A 27,516-nucleotide genomic window follows, 5' to 3' on the forward strand; every position below is an offset into this window, starting at 1 on the left:
GTTAGAGTGAGGTGACATCAGGGGACTCATGAGTCATTGCTGGCTTTGAAGATGGAAGGGGCCACAGGCCAAAGAATGTGGTCAACCTCTAGAAGATGGAGAAGGCAAGAAAAGATGTTCTTCCCTAGAGCCTCCAGAAAGGACTGTAGCTTTGCTGACATCTTGATTTTTAGCCCCGAGAAACCCATTACCCACTTCTAAACTTCAGAACTGTAAGATTATCTGTAAATTCATAATGTTTGTATCGTTTTTTAATTTGCATTTAGTAGATGCAAATTAAAATCCAAATGTTTGCCTACAAGCCAAAAGACTTCTTGTTTGTCAAGAGTTGATAAACTCTGTCCACACAGCAACACAGTGATTAATGATCAAGTCAAAAAATGGTTCACTGGGAGGGGGTGCACCACAAAGCTTTATTGGAACTTCTTTCAAACTCACCATGCTGAGCTCAGATAATTCATTTTTTTAAAGGTAACGTTCCAGTTTTGCAAGCTCAAGGTTTTAGAGCTTAATTGGAAATGGTTTGAGTTCTACTCATTGTTTATTGTCATTGCTGGCTCACGTCCATGCCATGGCTAGATTGCAATAGAAGGATAAGAGCTTACTTATTTTGCTGTTTATTTTATTATTTTCTTTTAGTTAGCAGCAATGAAATGAAGCACACGTCTGAAGTTAGGAGAAAGACTCCTTGATAATGACTTCCTTTAGGCATCATTGAATTTTCTCATTTAATCAATAATTTCATTATTTTATGTGGGGCTTTGTAAAGCTCCCCTTTCTGTGTGTGTGTGTGTACACAACCAGTCTTGTTGTTTAAAACATTAGTTCCTGTCAAAACTACTTATATAATTTTAAAACATTATAAATCTCCAAGTGTATTTCCTACCAGCTTGCTGTCTTGATTATATTATGGAATATCATTATTTGGATCTGAAATTTTGACAAATGACCACAACAAATCTATTGATTCATTCCATTCCATTATAGGAAAAGTCTTTATTGATGGCAATGCTGCTGACCTCAAAACAGCGTTCTCTTCAGCAAATACAAGTCCCGGCTTTTTCTGTACCTCTGTTTTAGCACCTGGTGTCAGATATAACAAAGATTGGTGCAACTATATAGGGCTACAGAATGACAGCAAAGATCAAGGAGATTATACAGGGACCTTTTCCACACTACTTATCACTAATATCCACCTAAACATAATGAAAGGAAATTCACAGATAATGTGGAATCTCCACCTGTGAAATTTAAGAATTTTTTTTAGGGGAAACAGTGTGCTTTTAGTTTCTCTGGCTTTTGTAAGAAACATTCCACCGAAGTAAAGCTGACCATCACTTTTACTCCTTGAAACATTCCTTCTATTTATATAAACTAGTTTCCGGGTAGCTCCATTTCCCTCCTGAAGTAACATCTGAAGATGTTCGTTCCCCTGTTTTTGTAAGCACGTAAGTATGCTATCTCTCTGTGACAATCCCATGTACCTCCTGTTGACGCATATATCTTTTTAAAACAAATGAAGGCTTCAGAGTTTTGCAAGCTCAGAAAAACCTCTTCCATTACAAATCATCTTATACTTAATGGAATTTTAAACCAATTTTTCAGTTCAGTTATTCTCTGATGCTTCCTATGTCAAGGTGACCTCAAGAGTGAGATCTGTAGAGCTGATTAGTTTCTGCAACAGAGGAAATGTTGATTGGTGTTTTGGTCCCCAGATGTCCAGATGTCATTTTCCATTGAGAAATCATCAAGGCACTGATATATATATTTAGGATTAGGGAAAAAGGAAACCATGTCTGCCCTGGTGGTATTCCTGCTTTGAAGAGGAGGCTGCATATATTATTTTTACAGGAAAGGTAACAAACATTTGTTGAGCTGCCATCATTTCCCATGCATGTAATCCTCATAACAACTTCAAAAAAAGTCCTGTATTCACTTGATAGATGAATACATTTTGGTTCAGGAGATTAAGTGATTTATAAGAAGCTGAGAGAGGATTAGAATTTGGTTTTGTCTGTCTGTAAAGTCCGGGCTCGTGGGACTGCCTTCTCTCTTATTTTCTGTTAGAGAATAGACATGCTTAAGGGGCAATTCATGTCACCAGACTGTTCGTAAGAATTCACAGACAAACCCCTGAAACATCTCTCTTTGTCCAGGAAAACTAGAGAGGATGGAGTTAAACAGACAAAAATAGCACAGTCATTTTAGAAATCTAGATTTAAAAGAGGAATAGACTCACGAGGCAAGATGAAGTTTGATTACGATACATAATGGATTCCTGAAACGCTTGAATGTAATTAAAGATATAAAAAGGGTAGAGGGAAACGTAAAATGTTATGAATATACAGCACTGTAATTAGTTGCTTTTTTGAGACATAGCACTAGTTGCAGACTCTTGTCCATTAAAAAAAGAGAGAGAGGCAGTTTACGAAGACAGAGATGATGTAAATGTACAGCAGGGCAGGTGGCGGTGATTGAGGGAGCCAGGGAAACGGGAAGGAGAAGAGAGAAGTAAATAAAGTTAGGGCAGCCTGGAAGAATATCCTCTGAATGATAAAAACATCGTCTAGAGTGCTAGGTAAAATTCACAATTTCACTGGCAATTTAATAAAACTTAATACAATTCAGTTGCAGTCTATATCCTTGAGATTTAGTATATTTGATTCTAATTTGCAGAGAGTAATGAATCTGGAATTTATGTTCGGCAGTCCCCTCAAGAAAGCAACATTTCTCTTGGTCCATCTGCTCTGATAATTTGCTCATTTGACCACACAAATGAGACTGCAACTGATAGGAGATTCCAGTTATGCTGGAGTAAAGATTCCAACACCACAGGGAGCCCAAAACCTTCCAAGACTTTCTCCTGCTTTCAGAGGTCACATATGCAGATTACTAAGGGCATTTCTGAAAAAAGAGTGTCTTGGTATTGGTCAACTTTCAGTTAAATGATGATGGTGGTCAGTACTGTGAGATTTTGAAAGTCACATTCCTTCCTCAAGAAAACATTTTGTGAAAGGACACCACATTATTGCATATGGTAAGAAAAAAAATTCTTAAAGGTATACTCCTTCTCTTTTGAGGAAAAAAATGCAATTTTTAGTTTTAAAAACACTATTGGGGGCCAGCCTGGTGGCATAGTCGTTAAGTTCGCATGCTCTGCTTTGCAGCCTGGAGTTCACGGGTTCAGATCCTAGGTGCAGACCTACACGCCGCCTATCAAGCCATGCTGGGGCAGCATCCCACATAAAAAATAGAGGAAGATTGGCATAGATGTTAGCTCAGCGACAATCTGCCTTAAGCAAAAAAGAGGAAGATTGGCAACAGATGTCAGCTCAGGGGCAATCTTCCTCCCCAGAAAAAAAAACCACTAGTGGAATTCTAAAGCAATGATGACATCTTTCATGTATGTCTATCAGTGAAAGCAAATAAGTATAAAAGGATATTATACACATATAATAATTCTATCATTAGAGCAGGGTTTGTTGACCTCAGCACTGCCAACATATGTGTCTAGACACTTCTTTGTGGCGGGAGCTGTCCTGTGCACTGCAGGATGTTGAACAGCACCCCTGGCTTCTACCTACCAGATGCACTAGTAGCTGCCTCCACATGTCACACCAAAAATGACTCCAAACATTGTCAATGTCCCCTAGGGAGCAACACTGCCCCAATTGAGAACCACTGTGTTAGAGAGAGAAAGTTGTTTCTTATAACTCTGCAGTTAGGGAGATTTGTTTTCCTTTTCTCATATTTCTTATCATCTGAAATCTTCCTACCCTCACCTCCCAGAAAACGTAAGCTCCATGAAAACAGAGATCTTGTGCATCTTGCTTAGCATACCCAGAGTCTAGCAGTTTTAATAAATACTTCTTGAATAAATGAATACAAACATAATCAGAATAAATCTGCTCATGCTTTATTGAGTGGATAAAAGAAATGATTTCATTAATGATATGTTTAAATCTATGTGAGTTCTTCTTAAGCTTTGTAGTAAATGGAATTTTATTGACCTCGGATTAGTGAATTTTACAAGTAATGTAAATTTTTCACTTCTGCCCAGTCTCCTCTCTCCTAATTGGGTTAGAAATTCAGCTAATAGCTATTGTATGCAAGGCTGTGAAGAAATAAGTAAGAAACAAATCAGATATTTTGATTACTTTGTAATTTATAAACGGGGAAAAACTCTGCAAATGTCAAGACATCTTGTCTATTGAAAAGGAGAAAGCAATGCGCATAGGTAAACTGGTTGTTCGGCTTTGCTTACTTCTCAGTGGGAGGTCCTGGGGAAGGAAATGATGTGTTCAAACTTGCAGGAGGAAATTAATGCTGGACAAGCTCAGAGACATCAAGAAGAAATGAAATAATTAGGGCAGCTGCAGGAGAGGCTACCCAAGAAAGCTGGAGAGTCGAGAATAGAAGCAAAATGAGGGCTCTACTATCACTAAAGCAGGTGCATAAGGATGTGAGGATGTGAGTTCTCAGCTCAGTCCGAAGATAGACGCGGGCAGGATTCAAAGGCCAGGAGCAGAAATCCCAACAATATCTGAAATCGAATGTGTTTATTCAAGAAAGGGTGGATTAGGAGCTGGCAGATTTGGAAACACCAGACAACTAGCAAAGTCATAGAAAGCAGGCAGCTGTTGTTGGGGATTCCCAACAGCTGACTAAGAGGAACCCCACCCCAGGCTGAAGCACAGGGTTTGGGGCAGGAATTCAGCCTTCTCAGGTGTCAGAGCTTAAACGTGCATGAGGATATGGGGGCTAAGAGTCCTGTTGAAATAGAGGGCTATGAAGGGCTGATGATACTATGTTCTGAGACCCTCAGGTATCTTGTTTGGGGGGTTGCTTATTACCTCTGAAGACTTCGCCAACTGAGTTTGTAGAAGAGCCACAAAGTGAGAAACGCCTGGGGCTGCAGTGGCCAGTAGGCACACTCCGGCCCGTGTATATTGGGCCATCTCCCTTCCATCTCATTGTGGGGTCAGAGACGAGATGTGCCTTCTGTTGTTGTTGGAGGACTAAAGGGTAACTTGTCCTGTTGTACTGAAAGGAAGGAGGAATGGGGAGGAAGGGAGGGAAGAAAGGAAGAAGGGAGGGAGGGGGGGAAGGAGGGAGGGAAGAAAGGAAGGATAGAAAGAAAGAATATAATTTATATAACAATCTTAGATTATTTATGTATTTTACGCTTAAGTTAAATGTATAGATTACACAGTTGCAAATCCAAAGCGTGTGCAAAGTGATTTCCTTAATTCTTTTGCAGATTCCATAATGTTCTGAGTCAAAGAGCCTTCCCAGAATTTTTCAGACAGAATTCCCTAGACAGAGCATGCTTCATTTATTTGCCTGTTGTCGTCAATACTCTAGTTCCTGGAACAGACAAAACCTGATGAGCAGCTCTTACGGAATGCCATTTAATAAGAATTATTCCTAGGCAGGATGTGCCGGTAGGGAGCTTTCTACAAATGTAAGCTACTGTCAGTCTTCTTTGACTACCAACATCCTCAGGTGCACTTTGTGGGGAACGATTCTTCCCCAAATATGCCCTCAAGATGGAACTTTTCTGCCACCATAGTTCACTGCTAAACAGCTCAACCGAGAGTTTCCCCTTGCCATATCTATTTAATTCTTACCTTTACCTTTTTCCTCCTCTAAAACCCGCTTCCTTCTCCCAGGGCTTTCCTGAAGCCGCTCTCTCTGGGGTAACTTATGAATTTCTGCTCCTCACATCATTCTCCTGTACTTGACCTCCCTGAGGAACTGGCTGCCGCTATTTCCTCCACGTTGGGATCACAGGAGCCTAAGCGATTTTCCTGCTGCTTCTCTTATTATGTAGCTGACATTGCTGATTTCCTTGGATCCCTTGAACCTGGGCGTTATGCCTGTACCCCGGCTGCTGTAGGCTCCCTCGACTGCCCCCTCCAGAAGATACCAGAGTTACCTGATTCCTTTCCTTCCATTTTCCTCCGCCCCTTAATGGTTTCTCATGAGGACACCTTCTTAATGCATCCTTTGCACATGAATCTTTGGCTTGGGGCTGGCTCATGGGAGAATCTGCTACACTCTGCTCTTTATCTACCATCTTTGCACCCATTATCGCATCTTTGGGTCTCTTCCTCTCCTCCTGAGCACCTCCCACCACGCCTTTTGAAATCTCACCCACTCCCATCCTTCCATCACCTCCATGGCAACACATCCCAAAGAGTAATCCTCAAATCCAACCTTTCTCCCAAAGCTCCCAACTGGGCTATTTTCAACAGGATGTCTACAGTTCCACATTTAATATGTACAAAAGCCAAGCCATCCCGTCTAGACCACACTTTCTCAAGGATGGACTTTTTCTTGTTGTTAATCATTTTCTTCCTTTTCTCCTCTGCTCAGGGCTAAGACGGCCTTCTCTGCAATGCTGACGTTGGGGTGGGATTCGGCTGGTTTAGTTCTGGTTTGCATTTATGTGAGGCTCCACCTTAAAGATGAGAGCGCCCCCAGATGCCTGTCCCCTTTGCAGGGCAAGGGATCCATCCAAATCCAAACCCAAATTCATAGTAATTAGCCAATTGTCTCTGAGCCAGAGCAGCTTGAAAAGCCCAATATTCTCCTGATTTCTCTGGGTTTAGACTTTTCCCCAAAACTACTGGTCTAGCAATTCCATAGAGTCTTTGCAGCATCTTTGATGCTTTTAAGCAGTCTTTAAAAGATTATTTTATCCAGATTAAAAAAAAAATTATTTTCAGTCAGGGTGGATTGATTTGAATGACCCAAGTAGCTCTATTGGTAAAGGAAATTCAATGATTTCTCTTTTGTCCATTATACTTTAATTCAGACTCCTCTAATCCAGTCACAGAATTGTAATCATCTCTAAAACTGGTTACTTAAGTCTTTCCTCGTTCCCACTCAGTGATGTCAGGTTTATCTTCCTGAAATACAATGATGATGCCTTCCTCCTTTGACACTCAGAAGTCATCAGTGTCTTTCGACTGCCCAAGGAGTCATTACCCACCCATTAGGCAGGCCAAGACAAGTTTGTTTCCAGGATATGCCCTACTCTTAGCTCCCACTCTCCGCCATTCTGCATTTAGAGGATGCCTCAAATAAACGAATTACACATTAGCATGCCTCCTGGTTCCAAGTGTCTTGTACACCCTCTTTCATCTGCCCAGAGAGATCTTCCTACTTCTTCACCAGCCAGGCTGCGCCACAAAACATTCCTTGAGCCCCCTGTAGGAAAGCTCTCCCTGCTTGCTTTTCCCAAGCCTTTTTTTATCTCCCATGATGCTTCTACCTAACAACTTGTATTCTGGGACTCTTTTTAATGTAGACATCATCTCCTTGAGTACTGGAGGTGTGTATCACCATTTGGGTACCCCTCTTCTCACTCAACCACACGTGGCACAGTGCATAATACACATACAGTAATTTATCCTTAATTTTAAGATTTCCTTGTTTGTTTGTTTACCATTCTGGTATATATGGATTAATGTATGTATGCCTTTTTAGCAATGAGGAGAATTTCAATGCAGTTGGGTGTCACTGTTACCATGGTTAATTAGGCATTAACCTAATTAAAGGGCAACCAAACCAGGCACTTAAAAATCATAAGGAGGGGTGTAAGGGATAACAGAGAAGCCTGAACAGAAGTGGGCTTTTAGACTAAACCTTCAGAGAGGTGTCAGATGCTGAGGGAAAGTAAATCCAGGTCTTAGAACTCTCTTCCTACATCTGTTAGGAGGGGAATGCTCAGATCCAAATAAGAGGGACTGAGAATGTGTGTGGTCAGCACAAAATTATCATTGGCAGAGCTAAGACTATACTGCTAATTGGGGTTGCAAGCTGAGTAGGTTAAAGAGTTTGCATTTGGATGTTTGTCCATTTTAAGCATCCAAAGAACTCTGTTCTTCTGGGACAGTGGTGGGAGCTAGCAGACAATGCTTAATAACTGCAAGTCATAAACTCAGAAAGACAAGGGACTTCTGGTTCAAGGAAAAACAGAAAAAATTGTGTCCCTCAAAATGAGCATCATTCACCATAAAGGACACTAACTTCTAAGCATTAACTTAAAGCTACAGGGAAGGAAAATCCTGAAAGAGATCTCGTGAGTGAGAGATGGCAAATGGTAATCAATTGTGGAATTCCCCTTATTTCTAAGTTAATATCATTAAGATGCTCTGAAGGTAGTAAGGTGTTCTCTTGTTTTATTTTAATGAAAAATTGTAATTATCTGATTTACTTGTCACCTTGGTCCCTCTAACTGTTTTCCTATAAGGTCTTAAACTTTGCATCCAAGAAGTATTCCATTTGTTTCTATGTTGTACTTGGGGTTGCACTGCTGTGCTGGCACTTAATCAATGGATAGCGAATGAATAAATGACTGATGGAATGTTCTATGAACATCTCTTGGTTGTATTTCTTCCTCCTCAGATCCTACCTACACTTTGAAGAATATTTAAATTAGCAGAGAAACTTGATTTATTATCTTCTTGGATATAATATGGCCTTCCAAGTCTCTTCATAAGTTTCTCAGTGAGTAGTTAATTTTAGAAGCACCCTAAACAAATATCTCATTGTTAGGCTGATTATTTATAATGTTGATTAAAATTTAAACACATATTTATAAAGTTTATCTGTGTGTTATTAGATAGAGTTTATTTGGATAGATGTGAATGAAGGAATAAGAAAGAGGTAGATGCAAGCACCCACCGCTTTTTAACCATGGAGCAGACGTTTTCTTCTCAATGGAAATAGGATAGAGAATAATAAGACACAACCCAGCCCCTGCCCCACCCTCACTCCCACCCCCACCACTACCAAGAAGCAAAGAAACATACTAATAAGGAATTCAAATAGTAAATATAGCTTAAGGCATGAGTTTCTGAATATGGGCAAAATTGATCCTTACCATGATAAAACCAACCCAGTTGAAGATTAATATGTTCTCTAAATTAAAACAAGGTACACTTCCTGTTCGTTTATTTTTGTCGACCTGATCACCAAAATTTGAAAAGATTGATACTATCCGTCGTTAGTGCAAGTGGAGAGAAAAATGTTCTCAGGAACTATTGAGAGAGTGTATCTTGGTACAACTCATTTTGAAGGGCAATTTGCCTAGAACCTTTCAGAATTTTAATTGTGTGTTCTCCTTGAGCCAGCAATTCTAGCTGTAGGGGTTTGTCCTATGGAAATATTTGCAGTGTGCAAAGATAGATGCACAGAGATCAAAGAGAATGTAAAAAGTGACCACAAGTAGGAAATGATCATGCGAGTTTTGGTCTACTCAGACAAGGGCAACTTAAAAGCATAAGTTAAGGCGAGAGAATGATTCCCGTGACATGCTACTGGATGGGGCAAAAACAAAAGAAAGTTGCAGAAGAATATATACTCTATAGAAAGCATGAACCAAATCTATTTTTGTACTAAAAAAAAAGATGTACTTTTGTGTCTGTATATCTACACACAAAGAAACAAATATATACCAAACAGATAATAATTACTATTCCTAATGTATGGATATGGGGGTAATTTGACGATGTTTTTCTTTTGTTTTTTAATGTGTATATGCTTTTCCCCCATGTTCATATACCATTTTGAATTAAAACAGACACACAATATTCAAGTAAGATTTACTGCCAGATGCAAAGTTTCTAAAAACATTCAGAATCCGTGTAGTAGAAGGCAGCTGGGCATCTGACTGCTGTTCGTGGAAAATTTGTGGTTTGACAGCCTCAGAGTTTTTCTGTTTTGTTTTTTTAATACGTATCCTGACTTGTGTGGAGGAAGTAAACCCACCTGAAACTAACATGTCACATGCTGTCAGGCTCAGAAACTTTTCCATCTTCAAAGTAACCCTGAAGGGAAAATACTTCAGCCCAAATAATAACATACTGGTAATGCTTTGCATGTAGAAAGTGATTGTAAAAATAAGTGACTTTTTCCTTCACAAAATTTCAGGAATATAATATTTCTGTGAATATTGTTGCAGATTATCTGGCATCAGGAAAGGTGAAAGAATAAGGCTCCTCATCACAAAAATCTGCAGAATGTAGGCAGAGCTTTAAATGAGAGTATTCATCAAAAGTACAAAGACATCATTTGAACAAATGCTGTCACAATCAAAAAACATCAGCAAGTACAAAACAAAGAGTAATATAAATGTTAATAACTGCGTATCATAATTCAGTACTTCCCATTAGCTCTGCTTTGCGTCTTTCTATATTCATCGATTTTCTACATTTCATTATACTGTAAATAGAAATTTGTTTCTTTCTCATGCCTGTTCTCCCATAAATAACCTTCTACAGATAGTTGTAGATTATTCAGGAAGAACAAGATAATGGGAACTAAAATAAGTAGGTAAGGAGTATTTTTCTTTATTCTAAGCATTCCATCTGTCTAACTATATTTATGGTATGTAAAACACCTGTTTTTATTTCCAAGGGACCAATCTGGTTCTGAAGTCACAGCTGGTGATAGTCTGTGAGGGTGTTCAGATACTATTTCTCGAGCAAGGCAGATGGCTATCAAAAGCAACTTCATCATTTTGTTTTTTTACCACCATCCAAAAATGTAGACAAACTCATGGGGACAGAACTGACAATCCTTCAACTTGAAGGGTGCAGGACACGTGGTCAGTGTGTAGGCGTGAGGGACAAGCATCAGCATGTAAGAGCTGAAGGGACCAGACACCGAGAATGACAATCTCATAATAATAATGGTAATAGAAACCAATACCCAGGACTAACTGGTGGATGAGCAACAAGAGTAGTAACTTCCACGAGCCGCATTGACCTAAACTTTCAGATGTAACTGGACTTGAGCAGGGCCCCTTCAGAACAAGCACTGGCAGAGAAGGCCCAGCCTGGTCTGTAAAATGAAGGCAAAGTTGCGCAAGAATAAGCTTATAATGAATGTAGTAAGAAGTTGAGATGCTCAGATTAAGTGAGATTTGGGAATTAAAGGTAGGCTTACGAAAAAATAAAACTGACAAACTGTCGTAAGCAGTGATTTGGACAATTTCTTATGGAAAGGACAAAAGTTAACTATAAGAGCTGGACTTCTTCTGTTAAGGAATCAACTCTGGTAAAATCAACTTGGAAGGTGCAAAAAGATCTCATGACCTAGACCAGGAATACACTGGTTAATAAACCAGATCCTTCAACTGTGGGAAGTCTGGAATGTTCTTTCTTTATCTTTAGGGTGTGTGAGATTATTGAAACACTGGACATGTGCACAATTGGTAAAACTGATGAAATGCAAGAAAGACAACCCTAAAAATGCATGAGAGGGAATAAGAATATAGATAATAAAGAAACACCATTAAATTTAAGTTATTAGCACTTTTGACCTGATTAGCTTAAGTGAAGCAATCCAATTTTCAACAAATTGTGTGCTTATTGTATTTGCTTCATATAGTGCTTAAAACAGTTCAGAAAATCAGATATATCAGACTGTGATTTGAATTCAACGATTAGAAAAATTTCATTTGGTGTGCAATCAATGTTTAAATGTCTATGGAAATCCAATTTGTCAAGTTAATAAGCTTTACCTTTACTGGTTATACAAATAAAATACAAATATTAGAAGAATGCTATATAAATATAAATTGGATATCAAAGTAAAATAGTGGTACTCCTCATGCACATAAACTTCTTGGATATTAAGGACTCTATCAACATTAAAAAGGGCAGATGCATCAATATCTCACGTTGTTTATAGCTAGTAGAAATGGTTAAGATTGAAATTAAACTCTAGAAATACCTGCTGGTAAAGGAGAGATGAAACTAAGGATACAATGCCCTCTGGAATGTGGTAAACAAGATCCTGTAAATACAGAGGATATGATCCTAATTGAGAACAATGTGACTTAAAATATTTCAAGTAATAGGAAGCAAAGAAGATCACTCCAAGGAGGGATTTGTTGGCTATTTATAGAATTAATTTTTTTTTTCTGGGAAAGATTTGCCCTGAGCTAACATCTGTTGCCAATCATCCTCTTTTTTTTTCTGCCCCAAAGCCCCAGTACACAGTTGTATATCCTAGTTGTAAGTCCTTCTAGTTCTGCTATGTGAGCCACCGCCACAGCACAGCTACTGACACACTAGTGGTGTGGTTCTGCGAATGGGAACTGAACCCAGGCCACCAAAGCAGAGAGCACCAAACTTTAACCACTAGGCCATCAGGGCTGGCTCTAGAATTAATCCGTAATAGAGATGTTCAGCATTGAAAGGAAAGTATGTGATATAATTTAGCAGTTAAAAGAATAAGATGAAAGAATTAAAAGCTAAAGGATAGTAAGAAAAACTGAAAGCTGTATACACATAATCCTACATCTGGATCGGAGATGGGGACCACCAGAGAAAGAAGACCATAATTGAGGGTTTCAGAGTGAGAGTCGGGATGAGACTGAGAGTTTGGTTAAAGATATGTCAAGTGTGTAGGTACCTCAGAGACCACCAAGTTGAGGCATTCAGTAGGCAGTCGGATAAATGGGTCTGGGGACCATACAGTGGGAAGTCTGGATCAGGGCTGGATCCTAGGACTCATCAGCTGATGGGCTGCATTTGAAGACCCATTAACCAGCTGAGAAGAATGAGCAGGAAAGCCTGAGGGCTTGCAAGATGATCTGAGGACCTTGGGAGGTTGTGGTGAAGGAAGAAGCTGACACAGGACGCTAAGAAAAACCGACAGGGACCCAGGTGGAAAACTGCCAGAGAGCGTGAATGTTTGGGTAACCTGTCAAATTCTGCCTAGACATCAAGGAAGATAAGCCACGAGAAACGCCCCTGTGTTTGTCTACTTCCACCCCCTGGGAGCTTAGCAGGAGCAGTCTGGATGGTGGGGTGGGGGCAGAAGCCAGACCAGGATGGAAGAGGGTTTACAGGACGTGGGTGATGGAGGTGGCAGTGGTACAACCCTGGAAATTTGGCTCTGAAGGTGAGTGGAGAGAGACGGCGGTGTCTCAAGGGGGAAGTGGGGCATGGGGGAACTTTTAATTTTTAATACGGGAGATAATGAAGTCTGTTGGTGATGGAAAGTATGAGAAAGGGAGAGGCTGACGATGTAGGAGAGAGCAGATAAATGATGGAAAGAGCTCCCTGAAAATATGACGTGACAGGCTAGAAAGTCAATGCGCACATTTTGGTCTAGGAGTGGGGAGAGACATTCTCTCCATTTTAGCAAGAAGGAAGGAAGGGAAGATGGGAGTGAGTCAAGGAAGATTAATAAACTGATTCTGAGAAGGAGATGGAATTCCCTTCGGATGCATTTTATTTCCTCCATGGTGCAGAAGGCGAGGTAAATAGGCTGATTCTGAGAGGAACTGAGGAAACGTGATGTCTAAGCAGAAGAGAGAAGGAACAAAAGTGTGGGGTAGGAGAGGAGTGAGTTTAGCAGATAGTAGAGGCGTGAACTGACCAGCAAACATTTGCTATTGGCTCTTTTTAAACATTAAAATTAATTTAATAGAACTTGAAAACTAAGATTTTTGCAAAATCTGGGTATAATAGAAATATAACATATAAACTATTTTATAAAGTCTTAAACTTTAAATTATTAAGTGAACTCCTAAAGTGATTCCAACATTGGAGGTAGAAAGACAAATATTGCCACCACTAATCATTAAAATAAGTTACTGTAGAACATCCTCTCACTTATTAATAGGCTTTTTTTTCCTCAAATGGTAATGGAATTTGGATATTCATTTTCCACTACTGTCAAAGGTAATGCCATTTTCTCTGGTGAGTTTAGAAACTTGCTCACCAACACTACAGTTCTATGGACAGAATGTTTCATGCAATTTCGCATCAGAAACAAACTACCTTGCAATTGTGGTATTTCTGTGTTTCTCTCTCAGACTCTCGCATCTCATTTCTTCCAAGTCCCCAACTAACAATCATGTCTATCCATACATCTCATTTTCAAGTTTACTGTCCCCTTTCCATCCCTTTAATATCAGACATCTTGGAAAAATCTGTCTGTAAAATATGGCAATCTTGTCTGTAGAATCTGCCATTTACTACCCTCCTAGAACAATTTCTTGTTCCCATCACTATGGAAAGCGCCATCTAAACAGCACTTCTCAAAACTTAATGGATCACTTGGGAACATAGTTAAATGCAGATTCTCTGTTCGTTAGGTTGGGAATGAAGCCTGAGATTCTGCATTTCCAATAAGTTCCCCAGCAATGCCCCAGTATTGATTCACTGACCACAATTAGAAATCAAGGACCTAAACTGTCATCATTCAAGGACTTCTCAATTTTTTTGCAAGCCATCATGTGAAAACTAAAGACTTGGGCCGGCCCCATGGCCGAGTGGTTGAGTTCGCGCACTCTGCTTCAGTGGCCCAGGGTTTCACCGATTCAGATCCTGGGCGTGGACATGGCACCATTCATTAGGCCATGCTGAGCTGGCATCCCACATGCCACAACTAGAAGGACCCACAACTAAAATATACAACTATATACTGGGGGGATTTGGGGAGAAAAAGCAGAACAAAAAAAAGATTGGCAACAGTTGTTAGCTCAGGTGCCAATCTTTAAAAAGCAAACTAAAGACTAGAATCTTGTCTGCATAGTTTCATTTAATGTCACTCTTCAACTCAGTGTTCTTTGTTTCCCAAGCCCATTGCTCCACAAAATCGGCTTTCACTGACGGTCACCGTGGCGTCACATCCAATGGCTTTTCCATCCTTATTTTACTGGCTTTCTCTGCTGAATTCAACAGTAGACAACTCACACGATGAAACTATACAACTTTGGCTTCCCTAGAGGAAGAGATTCTTTTAATAGCATTACTCTGCAAACATCAATTTTATTCTTTAGAGAAAGCCAGTAATAAAAATATTTCCGTATTTATCTCTTTGCATATTGTTTGGGCCTCAGGCCAAAGAGGTGAACATGGGCTTCGAGCATGAACCGTCAGAATACACACTCCCCAAGCCCACAGGAGGTCAGAGATGGCACATGACTCAGTCAAGCCCAATCAGAATTTTCTCTTGGACTTTTCTGTTAGGCCTATTAAAAAAATAATAAAAACTCCTCCCTATGCCCCGTGGCCGCTTATGTGGTAAAATATGAGTTCTGCTCAGAGAGCAGCCACCTTAACCACCATCTGGAGAGAAGCTGTTCTGGTGATAGATGATATCTGATGCTTCATTTGAGCAGCTGTGTTCAGGTGTGCCCGATACACCCTGGATGCACAGCCGAATGTACCAGTCATTCCTTCCCCTTTCTTTTATCCTGCTTTGCCTTAAGATAATTTGGATTGGGTTTTCTTCACATGCAACAAAAACTTCTGTAATTAACTATCCTAAAAATGATCTCTTTATTCAGCTTCCCTTAAATAAGAAACATCTCTAAAGGCTCCTTCGAAAAATAGATAAAAGACATTAAGAGAAAATTCACCAAAGAAATTAAGAAAGTTAAGGTTAAGAAATTACTTAACCTTTCTTGGCTGTCATTGAGCATTTATTCTGCCAGTTGAACTTTAACATCTATTTGTCACATTTGGAAAACAAAAATGCCGAGAGTGTGACTGAAATTTGTAAAATTTGTGGTTTAATATGAGGAGACTAGATGCCACACAGCATTTAGTCTTCCCAATCGGGAACATTGTATGTCATTATCGCACATGCAGGTAAATGTGTAGAGTTTTCATATGTCTCTTGCACATCTTTTAGATGTAATACATATTTTTTGCTATTGTGAATGCACTGTTCCACTTTCTAAATTCTGCTGGTATGAAAGTACTATTAATTTTCGTATATTACTATAGACATTTTAATGAATTCTTTAACTTCTTATAATATTTTTTCAGTTGATTATCTTGCATTTTTAAGTCCTGAGTCATTCACTTATTCCTCGACTATCAAGGACCAACCGTGTGTTAGGTCATGTTCATGGTGCTAGACACAACTTACAAATGATAATCGTTTTGCTATTTTTCCATTTTTTAAGCTTTTATCTACCTTTGTTCCTGTATTTTCTAGAGCTTCCAGAACTATTTGTATAAGGGCATAGATGTCAGACATACTTGTCTTATTCTTGATTTAATGGGAATATCTTTCACGCTTAATTACTAGGCATGAGGGTTGTCATTTGTGAATAATTTTTTGAATATTTTTAATTGAAACTTCTTTTATTCTTAATTGAGTGTTGCTATTTTATTAATCTAGCATGCATATTGAAAGTTATCAAATTACTATAATGCATCTGACAACAATGTTTTTCCTTTAGGCAATTTGCATAGTGACTTAATTTAGGATTTTATTGTTGAGTTATCAGAATACAATTACTGAATGATGGACAGACAGACAGATATCACAACCAAGTAGGCAAGCAAAGAAAGAGTAGATATGTACATTCTATCAATGTGTAATCTATTGCATTAGCAGAATAAGAAAGCCATCACTATATGTAGAAAATACAAAGTATATCATTCATCAATGATAAGTCAAACAAAATCCCCTAAATAGACTCAAAAAGGTTAACTTCATTAAGTTGATTAGAATATTTAAGTTAAAGTAAACAGTAAATTTACTGACAAAGCTTTGGAACTGCTTCCTTCAAAACAGGAAAAGACAAGAATGACTTGATTGCTAGTTCAGTATAACGCTGAGATAGAGGACATAGAAAGAGAAGAGTTAGGTGGTCTAATTATTAAAAAGGAACAAAGGCCGCTCTTACAACTCATACTCGATATGAGCGTCTAGGTGGACTACCCAAAAGAATCTATTAATTACAACTAAAGATGGAGTTGAGTAAGTGTGATCATTATGCAACTACTATCAGCATTTCTACGCACTAGCCAAAACTATAAAATGTATTTTAGGAAATGAATTTAATTCAAAATAAGCACAAGAATAAACCTAATAAAAGGTGTAATGCAAAAGCAAGACGGAGAAAATATAAAAAACTCCTACAAGTTAAGAAGAACAAGACAGCTCAATATAGAAATCAGCAAAAGATACAAAAGCTAATGCATGTAAGAGGAAACATTAAATGGTCAATAAACTTTCTTCAAAGAATACTCATCAAGGATGGCAACTTGGAATGGGGAGTCAGACCAGAGCTGAGCGAACATGTCGTCCTCCAGGGGTGAGAGCAGCAGTGGAAGTGACAGATCAGTTACATTAAGGGATTGATCGAAAATAAATATATTAACCATAACTGAAGACAGGCAGAAAGGGATGAACCCTGGAATTGGATGTGTCTTTGTGAACTCTTGGTTTTTCATAGATGATGAATGGATGGATAGACACATAGATAGACACATAAATAAATATAAATGTAAATGTTAGCACATGCGTGCACACATACACACGCATACAAATTCACCAGCTCCATCTACTGAGAGGATCTGGGAGCAGGATCACACCAATAACACTGTTGTTTGGCTAATAAATTTGGTTTATACATACCATAAATATAAATACCATTTTCTAGTAAAAAGAACTACAATCCTTGGAGAAATGGCTGATTCCAGAGCTGGGGCAGAGAAGGTACAAGATGAGCCTGGAGCAAGGTGTTCCAGAAAGCAAGGAATTGCTCAGAGAATGATGAAGATCTGTTAAAAGTACACAGGAGTCAGCCCAAACAGGCTCCCATTGATCAAGTTGAGGACAACTATCATCAAAATAAATGATAATAGCAGGTTATAGTTCATTGAGTAAAACAAGAAACCATGAGTCCATACAGACATAAAAAAACAATTGAAAGCTTGATGAGGAACAAGATAGTTATATAATTTTGAAAATACTTCCCCAGAAGCTGCTTGATTATCAAGGGGAATAGAGTAACTTTACAGGGACACCTGGCAGACACCACCTTAACTAAGGCTAAATCGTGTGCCATCTGATAAGATGCAATGAGAAGAAGGCAGCACCACACCTGTGATCTCCCTGCCAATCAAGAGGAAACATCAGATCAACCCAAATTGAGGGGAATCCTATAAAATAACTGTACTAGGTTAAATAGTATCCCCCTAAAATTCACATCCACCCAGAATCTCAAAATGTGACTTTATTTGGAAATAGGTCTCTGCAAATATAATTTGCTAAGGATCTCAAGATGAGATCATCCTGGATTTGGAGTGGGCCCTAAACCCAATGACTGGTGTCCTTATAAGAATATAAAAGTGTACAAACACACACAAGGAAGAAGCCCTTGTGAAGACAGAGGCAGATATGGAAGTGATGCTGCCACAAGCCAAGAAAAACCAAGGATTATGGGCAACCACCAGAAGTTGGGAGAGAGACACAGAACAGATTTTTCTTCAGAGCCTCCAGAAGGAACCAACCCTTCCAACATCTTGATTTTTGGACTTCTGGCCTACTGAGCTGTGGAAGAATAATTTTCTGCTGTTTTAAGCCACTCAGTTTGCAGTACTTGTTACAGCAGCCCTAGGAAACTAATCCAAAAACAGACCCATAATCTTCCAAACTCCCAGTGCCATGAAGCTGAATAAAGGCTGAAGAAATGGTCCTGACTGAAGGAGACAGAAGAGACATGAAGACTGAGCGCAGCATGTGATTCTCACCTGTATTCTTGTCACAAGAGACACTCTTGGGACAACTGATGAAATTCGAATGGGGTCTGCGGATTCAACCAATGTATCAATGTTAATTCCTGGATTTTGATTATAATATTGTGTTTACATAGGAGAACTTTCTCATTTATCAGAAATACACACAAAAGTACTTCGGGGTCAGTGGGACATCAGGTTTGGGAACTGACTTACAAGTGATTCAGGAAAACTTTTTTTACTGAACATCCAATATTTATGACTATTAAAAAAAAGTTGTTATTGTTTAAAAATGTCCACCTTTCTAGTAATCAGGCAAATGTAAAGTAAAACAAAAGTAAGATTAGAAAAAATTAATAAATCAGAGGAAACCAGGCCTAGGTAAACACGAGGGGTGACAGGAATTCTGGCTCAGGGCTGCATGTGTGAAACAGGTGCCTCTGGCTTGGAGAGGTGTTTGCAGTATCTACTCAAGTTGAAGATACGTGTAACTTGTGATGACCCCGCATTCCACCTGTGCATAGACACCCTAGAGTTTGGCCCACAAATGGCACAAGGAAACATGTTTGAGATGGGCATATCAACCAACATTATTTGTCAGGGTGGAAAACTTGAAATGACTTAAATGTCCATCCAACAGAAATATAGATAAAGAAATTTTGATACATTGATATAACAACTGAAATGAGTGAGCCTGACCTCCATGTATCAGCAAGGATCAATTGAAAATATAAGGTCGAGTGAGAAAAATGAATTACAAAAAGATACCCGCTGAATGATGACATTACATAAATTTTGAAAGGCACGCAAACACACTCTATTTTGTTATATATGTATGTGTGTGTATATGTGCAGATATGTATTTGTTTATTACAGGCCAATTTCAGTATAATTATTACCTTTGGGAAAAGGAAAAGGGAGAGAATAAGTGGAGAGGAGCTTTAGCTTTAAAATCTAATATTTTTGTTATTTTTTAAATGTCTGAAGAAAAAAAGCTAATTGCCAACAAATTATGGAATATGAGGTTGTCCCTTCTAATATTTTCTGTATTTTTCTTTTTCTAGTATTTAAAAATATTGTACAATTAAATAGAAGAATATTTTCAAAAAGAAAGAACTATATGGATATGGATGCCTCTCTCTCTGATAAAGCACTCCGAACATTCCAAACCACCGTCACAACAAAAAAAGAATATTTTTCATTATTCACGATTCTATTGCATTATCTGTGCCAAAGCTTCTTAAGCTAATCCAAGAGGAAAAGCATCGAAAAAGGATCACAACCATCACAACAGCATCACCACCAACAGAAGAAACAAAACTACCAAGAACTGGTATCTCTAACAATGTCTTCAAAAGGGCAGCTATATATGGTTAGGCAGGCGTTAGTCACATCAAAGACGCTGAAGATTGGCATTACAATGACAAAAATACAATAATTTCCCAGCAAATGGAAATACAACATCTTGAGGAAATGGAACTACATTTTGAACTCAGAGGAAGGTGCCAGTGGGAGTAACCGTGACGATGATCTTGAGACACTTTATCTGAGGCCACTCCCATTACTCTACAGCACAATATTCTATTTACTTTTGTAATTTAATACAGTCTGCATTTTTAAAACCTTGCTTATTTACTCATTTACTTGTTACTATCTACTCACCCAGTGAAACAAATATTCCATGAAGTCAGGGACCAACCCTATTTATTCATTTCTACATCTCAAGCATGTAGCACAGATTCTGACACACACTAAATTCTCAATAAAAATTGATGGGATAGACCAGAAAGCAACAGATGAAACATCTTCTCTCCAGTCCTTCTAATGCATGTAAACATTTTGTAAATCACTGGTATTTTGAAATGTACATTAAAACTACATTGGTGCCATTTTGATCTTCCTGGTAATAGCCACTACTTAAATGACACTTAAAATGATATATGGATGCCCACCAATGAATTATTGCCTCTAAGCAAATGTGAGAGATCAGTATAAAACCTGAATTATAGAAAGATTTTTAAGCAAAGTATTTTATAGTACTGCATATGGAGTTGATTCTGACTCTATATGCATTCATTTTTAATAGTAAATTGATTACATTTTACTGACAAGGAGAGTGCAGGCATTGCAAAACACAACAAACAAATATATTGTACATTGTTGGTATATAAAATAATAACAAATAACAATGAAATCACTTGTACTTTTTCATATAATTAGCCTAGAATACTAAATTACTCAAGAGAGAATCTAGCCAAGTGATTACATAATCTGTTGAAAGGGGCCCATGGCCTACATAAGACATGATGTATTTACATATTTAAAGCTATATTCACTTTGCTATTTGAAAACCTATAATGTAGCTGAAAAATAAAAATATGTTCTGGTTTATATAATTAATTGATTAATGATTTCTAATATGGAATTACTATCATCATTTTAGTGTATTTACATAGATAAAATGCACATAAACTAAGGAATTTTTATTTATAGCTCTCTTACAGCAGGTAGCAAAATACTATATTAATAGAAAACAATTGGGTTTTGGGGTCGAAATTATTTCTGTGAGATACTCTATAGCCATAAAATTAGATAAACTATACCTAAGAATTACGCTGACAGGACAAATAAAAAGAAAATTATTTCAAATACACTACTCATTATTCTACAAAGCCATATTTGAAAGCTGTTTTTTAAAAAAAGATAAAGGCATTTTAAATACAGATTGAGAAGTTCAGTGCCTGTAATGTTCTAAAATTGGTTTGAACAGTGTTTTCAAACTGTAGATCATGACTCATTAGCAGCTGTGAAATCATTTAAATATTTCATTACAATATTTGTTAATAAAATGGAATGAAAATGTCAAAAGCATTACACATGAGTATTGTTTTATGAAAAATTCTTTTTATTCATATATATGTAAAATATATACATTTATGTATTGGGTCACCATATAAAGTAGGTCACAGTCAAGAAAATTTGGAAGTCACAGAAGAAAATGGCATACCAAACATCACAATATATAGCTGGTTATAATCAAATAACCTAACCAAATAACCTAACTTTGTTAGGAGAAAACTTTTCAGATTGTAAAACCAGGAAACCAGTTTAAATTCATTTATGTATTTAGTTCTCAGTGTGCTAAGAGAGGATTTGTGAGCTACTGAGCTGACAACAATATTATGAAATATGAGGAATGATAATAGAGCAACTCATATGATCTTCAGCTCCTTCCTTCAGTTTCGGAGTGTTAAACATATCATACTTGGGGCTGGTCGGTGGTGTAGTGAGTTCGTGTGCTCCACTTCAGTGGCCCAGGGTTTGTGGGTCTGGATACCGGGCGTGGACCTACACACCACTCATCAAGCCATGCTGTGGTGGCATCCCACATACAAAATAGAGGAAGATTGGCACAGATGTTAGCTCAGGGCCAATCTTCCTCACCAAAAAAAAAAAAAAATCCATACTGAAATGATGATTCTCCAGGGAAGCACCAAGCTCCCCATTTGGAGACAAACGGTGGATCTCCATCTCCGTAACTGACAACCTAATTGAAACCCTTTTGTGCTTACCAACCTTTTCAGGCTTTAGGAAGAAAGAGAGCGTTACTCTAAAACATGCGCAATAGGGCTTTCTTTCATGAGGATTTTTAAACATGAGAAATAGAAAAATAATTTGTAAGGCCTTGTCTACTTTTCCCTAGGTATCAGGCAGGTATTTACGTATTTTAACTAAATCAATGAGGGATCCTCCAGTAGCAAGGAACAGACACTGGTCTGACTGTCTTCAAGCCACAGAGAGAACGCACTCAGGATATGTGGTGGGCTCCCACAGCTGGCAGCAGCTGAAGACCGCATTTCAAAACAGTGCAAAGTCTTCACTGTTGGCATCAGGTTGGCCGTCCCTGGGCACTGCTCCTGTCCTGTGGTGACAGGATACCCGGCCTGTGGCTCTCACTGCTCCTGAGTTAATACTGACCTTCTTCCTTCATTCTCCCTTCCACACTCCCTTTGCTTTCAGTCACACTTCAAGAGATCAGAGCCCATTCTCCAGTGGAATAACCCACATCTTCAGTCCTGAGTGATCTGTACCCTTGCTCCTGCCAGATAAGGTCAAGAAGTCTTCCACTAACTAGTCCACTAGTGATGGCAGTAGAGGGGATAACCAAGGGAATTATAAGGTCACGGTAGTTTTCCATTAACTAGTCCACTAGTGATAGAGGCGAAACCAAGGGAATCACTTATGTTTCATGCCCATTCCTCCCTCCCTTCATTCTATAGCAGCAACTCTATCTCCCTTTGTGCTACAGACTGAATGTTTGTGTCCCCCACAAATTCATATGTTGAAATTCTAACCCAATATGATGGTATCAGGAGGTGGGGCCTTTGGGAGGTGATTAGACCATGAGGGTGGAGCCCTCACGAATGTGATTAGTGTGTTATAGAAGTCACCCCAGAGAGCTCCCTCACCCCTCCCACCATGTGAGTATACAATGAAAAGGCAGATGTCTATGAACCAGGAAATTGGTTCGCAGCAGACTCTGAATCTGCAAGCACCTTGATCTTGGACTTGCCAGCATCCAGAACTGTGAGAAATAAATTTCTGTAGTTTATAAGCCACCCAGTCTATGGTATTTTGTGATAGCAGCCTGAACAGACTAAGATACCTTGATATGGACAATAACATCATTCACTACCAGGATTCTGTTCAGCCAGTGGAAGGAGCAATGTGAAGTGGCAAAGTGAAAAGGATCCTTCCCTCTTTCAGGGGAATTGATGCTGGTAACTCCCTTGAATGTGAAATCACTGTCAGGTATTTATGCTTCGGGCTGGTCAGTACAGCTTCATTTCCCAGTCCCATGTCCTTGCCAGGAGCTAAGTTTTGGGGGGGCTGTGAAATGTGCCCTATGTCAAAGTGTCCCTGATGTCAGTAAGTCCAGTGATGGATCACTCCTCTGGCAAATTTTGTCCTTTCACGAAGCAACTTTTGGATTTGAACAGGCATCATCGTGAGCCTGTGGGCCGCTCTGGTCCAGGTGAGTGATGGCTTTGGGGGTGAAGGTGGAGCTCTGAGCTTGGCTAGCAATGGATACCAGTACGTCTCAATGGTCTCTTCTTGCTTTGTGACTAAAGGAGAGGCAGTCCCCTGCATCTCTGGCCTTCTGGCTCTTTCACACTTCTTGTGTGGCCTGAATTATCCACATCTTGGTTTGCTTAGTTGCTCAGGTGAGCTCCACTAGGGCAGGAACCTACATGTGTGTCCTATTGAATCTTTGTATGGCTCAAATCCATTCTCAAGGCCAAATAAGGGAGAGTATGTCATTTGGCCTGAACCTTCTAGCACAGGATTGGGCACAGTTCTCAATCCATGAAGCTTCTTGGCCTACAGATCATAGCCTATGAACCAGTGACCCATCTGGAGGGCCTTGAGCTTGCCCATAGCTGTAAGGTCACATGGCAAAGCTGTTGAACCCACCAGGAGAGGGCTGATGCTCTTGGACTGGCTGGAACTGTACAGTTTTCCAGAAGCTGGTAATACATACCGATTTGCACTTTACTTGGTCTGCCCACAAAAGTGAATTTGAATCTATATGGTTTAAAGAACACTTGTAAACACAATGAAAGTGAGCATTAAGTGAATGCTTCATCTCTGCACAGCTAAAATGTACATGCCATGACCTGTTGTACCTAGCTATATGTGTACATGCATACATATGTATGTTTAAGTATGTGTGTCTGTATTCATGTTTTCAACAAAGTAACTTCACCTTATTTCAAGATTAAGTTGGACATGCTATTATGGGTTGTACAGGACTGCATATTTAGAAATGCTTTCTATAACATGGAAAAAATTGAACCATATTTTTGTCCCTCTTTAAGTCAGTCAAGAACAGGAAAAATTATCCTGAGGGGACATATGTGAAGAATACATAAATATATGTATTAAACTTGAGTAAGCGAAGCTTTGAGTTGTGGCACCAGAGGCAAAATTAAGTGCAGAGCTGAGCAATTACGTGGGGAATTCGGCCCAACTAAATTGTCAGTCTGCAGATAGTAATACTAATAACTACTATTAGTATTATTGTTTAAAAATTTGTCCACTTTTCTTGATCTGCAATAATTGCTTTTCCTCCTGTTTTAAGTTATATAATTCAACTTTCAATTTTATTTTGCTATAGTGTAGACATTGCTTAGACAAGAAAAACCTCAAAACCCTGAGCTTCCCTAATTATCGGTTCCTCAACTGTAAAACTAGCGGACTGGATCCAAAAACCTTCATGACTAATATTTATAAATATAAAAAGAGAAGTAATCATATCTATCTGCTTTAAAAACCAGAAAAAATTAAAATCAGAATACCTGAAATCTGTCCATTTTAAGTGCTTATGTCTGCTTAAAATCATATTCAACGCCCAGGGCCGTACGACTGTTTCCTTACAAGCTTCTGGTACGCACGCGATACGTCCGATATTGTGAATCCAGAATGAAACAGAGGTATTTTTTTTTAATATACTGCTTGCTCCTTTGAGCATTATTTAACTTCAGAACCAAATCTGTTTTCTCTAATTGTCAACGGAAGCAGTGGGTCACCATAGTTACAAAGTAAAGAGCGTTACTGAAAAGAAGAAAAAAAAGACTAATGAAATTTTAAATGACAGATTCAAAGAGATCAGGAAATTGCCCCAACAGGGAACTGGGAACTTATCAAGCCGCCAATCACAGTAATTACCCTGTAAACGTATCAGTATTTGGGCCAGAAAGTCTCTTCAGGTTTTCCATATATCAGTTCTTCGAAATGCTGATCCCAGCAATATGGCGGAGCCTATTGTTCATGCCTCTCTTCCATTAGTCTAGGTGTGTGAGGATGCACTTTACCCACCACAGAGCATGTTCTCTGACTTGCCTCATATAAGAATTGAGTAGAGCACCCCTGGAGAACAAATGCCAAATGCATTCAAATTATGGGCTTCATTACATTGCAGTATTTTCTCATGGTAGAAAGATGCTGCACTGCAGACCCATCTGTCAGTGACCTTACAATGTTTTACAAGGAAAGTGCCATCCACCAACATGGTCAAAGACATATGTGGTCGATAGAAAATACTTTCATAAAGTCTAATATATTAAGATTTGTTTTTGCTTGGAAGAAGCATCAGTAAAGAATTTATTGAACTATCATATGAATAGAATATTCACATGAAATGATAAAAAGTAAGGAGAAAAATCTAGTGAATAAACAGACCTAAGAATGAATTGAGAATTCATCCACTTCACATCACTTATTAAAACAACATATTAAGATTTAACTACATGCTTACTAGAGCAGGAAAAAACACATACCCCAGGAGCATCACTACAATAAGTCTGCACAACTCATAAGAAACGAGGCAATAGTTGGTGTTTATATGCTAAAAATTGTGTACTTGGGGCTTTTAAGAACCACAAAATTGATTTAAAGAATGGTTTCAAATGGTAAAAAGAGAAATGTATAACAAAGACATGCAATTAAACTGGTTTGTTTCTAACTGCTTCTTAGTAATTAAGAGTTCATGCTTGGCAAAGCCCCATAAAAACAGATTTAACACAGTGTATGTGAATTAGTATAAACCCACATACAAGTCCTCAAAGCAAAAGAACAACTACTTAAAAACTGGGATCGGTATAACATGATTTAAAAATGATAAGTGAATGATTATTCTGGATTCGATTCTTATTTACCAGGCTACTTGGTTGACTTGGTTCTTTGTGTTTAGCAGTATTTTATCTATTTAAGTTCCTAGAGCAGATATATCCAGTATATAGACTAACAGCTGAACATCTGGTGAAGTATGGCCTTGTAGGAACAGAGAGACAGAGAAACTGACACGTAGAGAGAGAGAATATGAATGACAGGCTGGGTTTTAGAACAGGGAAGCATCAAAATAGCCTGATCATCACTTCAGTTGAGGGTCGAGGTTTGGAGGGAGGAAGCTGGGGAGGGGTAAACTTCTACTGAAGAATGAGGAAAATATATCTAGTTTCAAAATCTCCTGGGCTTCTGGTCTACCCTCTTCTGGCCACCCTCTACCTCCTTACGAGGAGCAACTGTGTGCGCCTGTGCAAAGCAGACCTCTGTTCCTACACCCTTCTCAAAGGCCTTTAGTGATGCTGACTATTTCTCCGATCCTTCCTCTCTCATCAGCACCCTGGACAGTGGTGCTCAGCCCAGATCAGCCTGAGAACATGGTTCCTTCTATTCTAGAACTACGGGACACCTGAAACACCCATGCTTTATGGCAAAAGGGTGCTGCCACACCCTCTGTAGAGAGGATGCACACATGGCAGCCCTCCATTTTCAACATTCTATGGTTTACCCAAAGAGCCTACCCTGCTAAAGTTTAAACAGGCTTTTCAAAGGACATGATCGTTCTCTGAAAAGGACTCCTCATCACCTGAGTGTATCCTTCTTGAAGATGCTGCCAAATTCTAATAAAATGCCTCTTATTCCCTTGCACCAAGTAATAATCTAAGTATTAAAACCAATTACAAATATTAAAAACTAAAAATAAAATTGACAGAGTTCTGATACTTTTTTTAAAAGAAGGATTTAATTAGAAACTTCCACCAAAAACTGTCTGAAATGTGTTTTGCCTTATAAACTTTTAAGCATTCTATTCAAACCAATTTTCTTTAAGTAAAAACTGAATGGTATCATCAAAGCCACGTTGATACAATGATTCCATTTTCCTCTTGCTTGGTGGGAAAAGGGCTTGGTTAAGCCTCACCAAATTTGCCACAGACAACTAGGATAGAAAGACAAAATGAAGCTATAGGATATTACAGTACAGGTAATGTATGTTATTTCTGTAACCTAAGTTTTCTTATCACAGATACAATTAGCTATAAAAAAATCAGAAGGAAAAATTAAACTGAAAAAGTTAACCCCACCCATAGACTATATGAGGGTTTATCAGCCTTGGTACTTTCAACATTTTAGGCCAGGTACTTTGCGGTGAGGCTGTCTC

The 27,516-nt window shown here is 38.7% G+C and overlaps 1 protein-coding gene across 30 annotated transcripts in view; it reads right to left on the reverse strand.

Moving 5' to 3' along the window:
• The window catches only part of PNPLA4 (patatin like phospholipase domain containing 4), a 134,002-nt gene that overhangs the window by 79,492 nt on the left and 26,994 nt on the right, over positions 1-27,516 (reverse strand). For 7 of the 30 annotated variants that reach the window (XM_070258129.1, XM_070258132.1, XM_070258133.1 and 4 more), the window contains exon 7: positions 21,395-27,294. The exons of 14 other annotated variants lie outside the window; for them this stretch is intronic. In XM_070258129.1, the coding sequence (XP_070114230.1) occupies positions 27,163-27,294 (132 nt within the window). In that variant the 3' untranslated portion in view covers positions 21,395-27,162. Of the gene's footprint in view, positions 1-3,894; positions 5,044-21,394; positions 27,295-27,516 lie in introns of those variants that run through there. 9 more of the 30 variants (XM_070258128.1, XM_070258125.1, XM_070258127.1 and 6 more) reach the window with 3 other exon arrangements.

Source organism: Equus caballus, chromosome X, assembly GCF_041296265.1.
Source record: "Equus caballus isolate H_3958 breed thoroughbred chromosome X, TB-T2T, whole genome shotgun sequence".
NCBI classification, from domain to species: Eukaryota; Metazoa; Chordata; class Mammalia; order Perissodactyla; family Equidae; genus Equus; species Equus caballus.